Source organism: Sphaeroforma arctica, assembly GCF_001186125.1.
Source record: "Sphaeroforma arctica JP610 unplaced genomic scaffold supercont1.5897, whole genome shotgun sequence".
NCBI lineage: Eukaryota > Ichthyosporea > Ichthyophonida > Sphaeroforma > Sphaeroforma arctica.
Window position 1 is genome coordinate 1 of NW_014034661.1, and position 1,812 is coordinate 1,812.

Genomic DNA, 1,812 nt, shown 5'->3' on the forward strand with positions numbered 1-1,812 from the left:
TGTATATAGATTTACATATCAAAAAAATCACAGTTACAGAGCATGCATACCGCGCCGTATTCGCCACCTGCCCATCCTCGCTCATCTGGGCCCAGCACCCACAGCAGCGCAGCCTCACACGCATCCACCCCGTCCATGTTTTTAGTCATCTCTACTTTAGCTTTACCCGGCCCTGAAATATTAGAAATCAAATAAAAAGGAAGTTATCGATTTTGGCGTGCATTTAAATTAATTTAAAATTTGCCCGTCCCTATTTTTGGTCATTGTTTACCTGCCCTGAATTATTAGGTAAATAAATTCATACACGCTATCGTACGGGTTCTCATAAGTTTGTTAATCCGCCCCGCTGTTCACGGCATCCCCATGAAGAAGCTGACATCAGTACTTTGTGTATACATAAAAAGACAGGTAGAACTATAGGTATGTATACAGGGTTGCATGATAAGTAAACTCCGGTATATACACATATAAACAAAAAGGGCCCCGTCCACTTAACTCTCACACTGGGATTGACGTCACCGTATACACCCGTCCTTGACCTCGTTGACGAATGCAACCCAACGAATTAATTCAGAGCCAGATGAATAAATAATTACAGGAACGTAGACACATGCATTCACATACCCCTGCCATTGGGGTTCAGTATAGAGCAGATTGGAGTTCAGTCTAAAGCGAATGTCATTGCGCGCACCGATATCATACAACTGCATGATACTAAAGGCAACAAAGGTCAAAGACAGATACAGTCTTAGGAACATGAATACGAACCAACAGACAGATAAAGTCAAATATGTACACAGAAACATAAACGTGGACCCATCCACCCACGCACCTCTGCCATTAGGATTAAGCACACAATGAATGCCCTTGCCCGAGCCTGTCAAGAAGGCGTGCGCCATCATCTCCAACCCACCGGAAGTATCGCCCTCCAACAATACCTGCAGACCCTCTCCCCACAAAATAGCCCCCGTCATCCCCCTGGTAGACGAGATCATACCCCTGCGAGAGTACAGTAACATTTAGGAGTATAACTGAGTACAGAGGACACGAGCTGGTATAGGGGTGTAGAGTGACGTGAAAGGGTTCTTTACTTTGATGGTGTGCCGTCAAACACAACCCACTAGACATATGTCTCTCTAGTAACAAGTGCATACCCCCTCGCAGCAGAATAGCACCTGCCATCCTTCTGGTAGAATATATACATATATATATTGCGCGCGAATACAATAAGCTATAGTGAGCAGGATGAGGTATAAGTTGGGTAATAGGTAATAGACTTGAAAATAAAAGATTGAGGGTTTAAGAGTCTAACGATGCGAAGAAGATAAGGGTATTATAGATTTGAGGATATAGCTTAGTACTGAAGTGAAGAACTACATAGGCATACAGAGGCTGAGAATATGAAATACCGTTAACAAGCCCATGGCCACCCCTCTAATACCTGCAGCGCATCACCGAATTATATTTGCAATTGAGCAGGATAGACATACTCTGCTCGAGAACGATGGTATATACTGGGAGAGTATGGCAGTATAGCAGACTAGAATTCAGAATAATCTCAAGTATAAGCATGGAGAGCTTGGAAAAGTGAAAGTCGCGCAACTCGAATACATTTGTTGATGATCAAGCAAATGAATATATACGAATACAAACAAATGTGGGAGGAGGTGGGAATACATAGGCGTATCTCTTTCTATATATTCAAATATGTATGCCTGAGTGTCTATGTATTTTTGCGTGTGTGCGTGTATGTATGTGTGGGTGGGTGGATGGGTGGTTGTTCTTTTATATATATGTGTGTATCTATGTATA

The 1,812-nt window shown here is 42.7% G+C and overlaps 1 protein-coding gene across 1 annotated transcript; it reads right to left on the reverse strand.

Moving 5' to 3' along the window:
- Window positions 1-832: 832 nt before the first annotated feature.
- SARC_15298 (hypothetical protein) lies at window positions 833-999 on the reverse strand (the record flags this gene model as incomplete). The annotated part of the gene is made up of 1 exon (XM_014290577.1): window positions 833-999. A coding segment is annotated over one exon (167 nt), but the record flags the coding sequence as incomplete, so codon positions are not given.
- Between the last annotated feature and the right edge of the window lie 813 nt (window positions 1,000-1,812).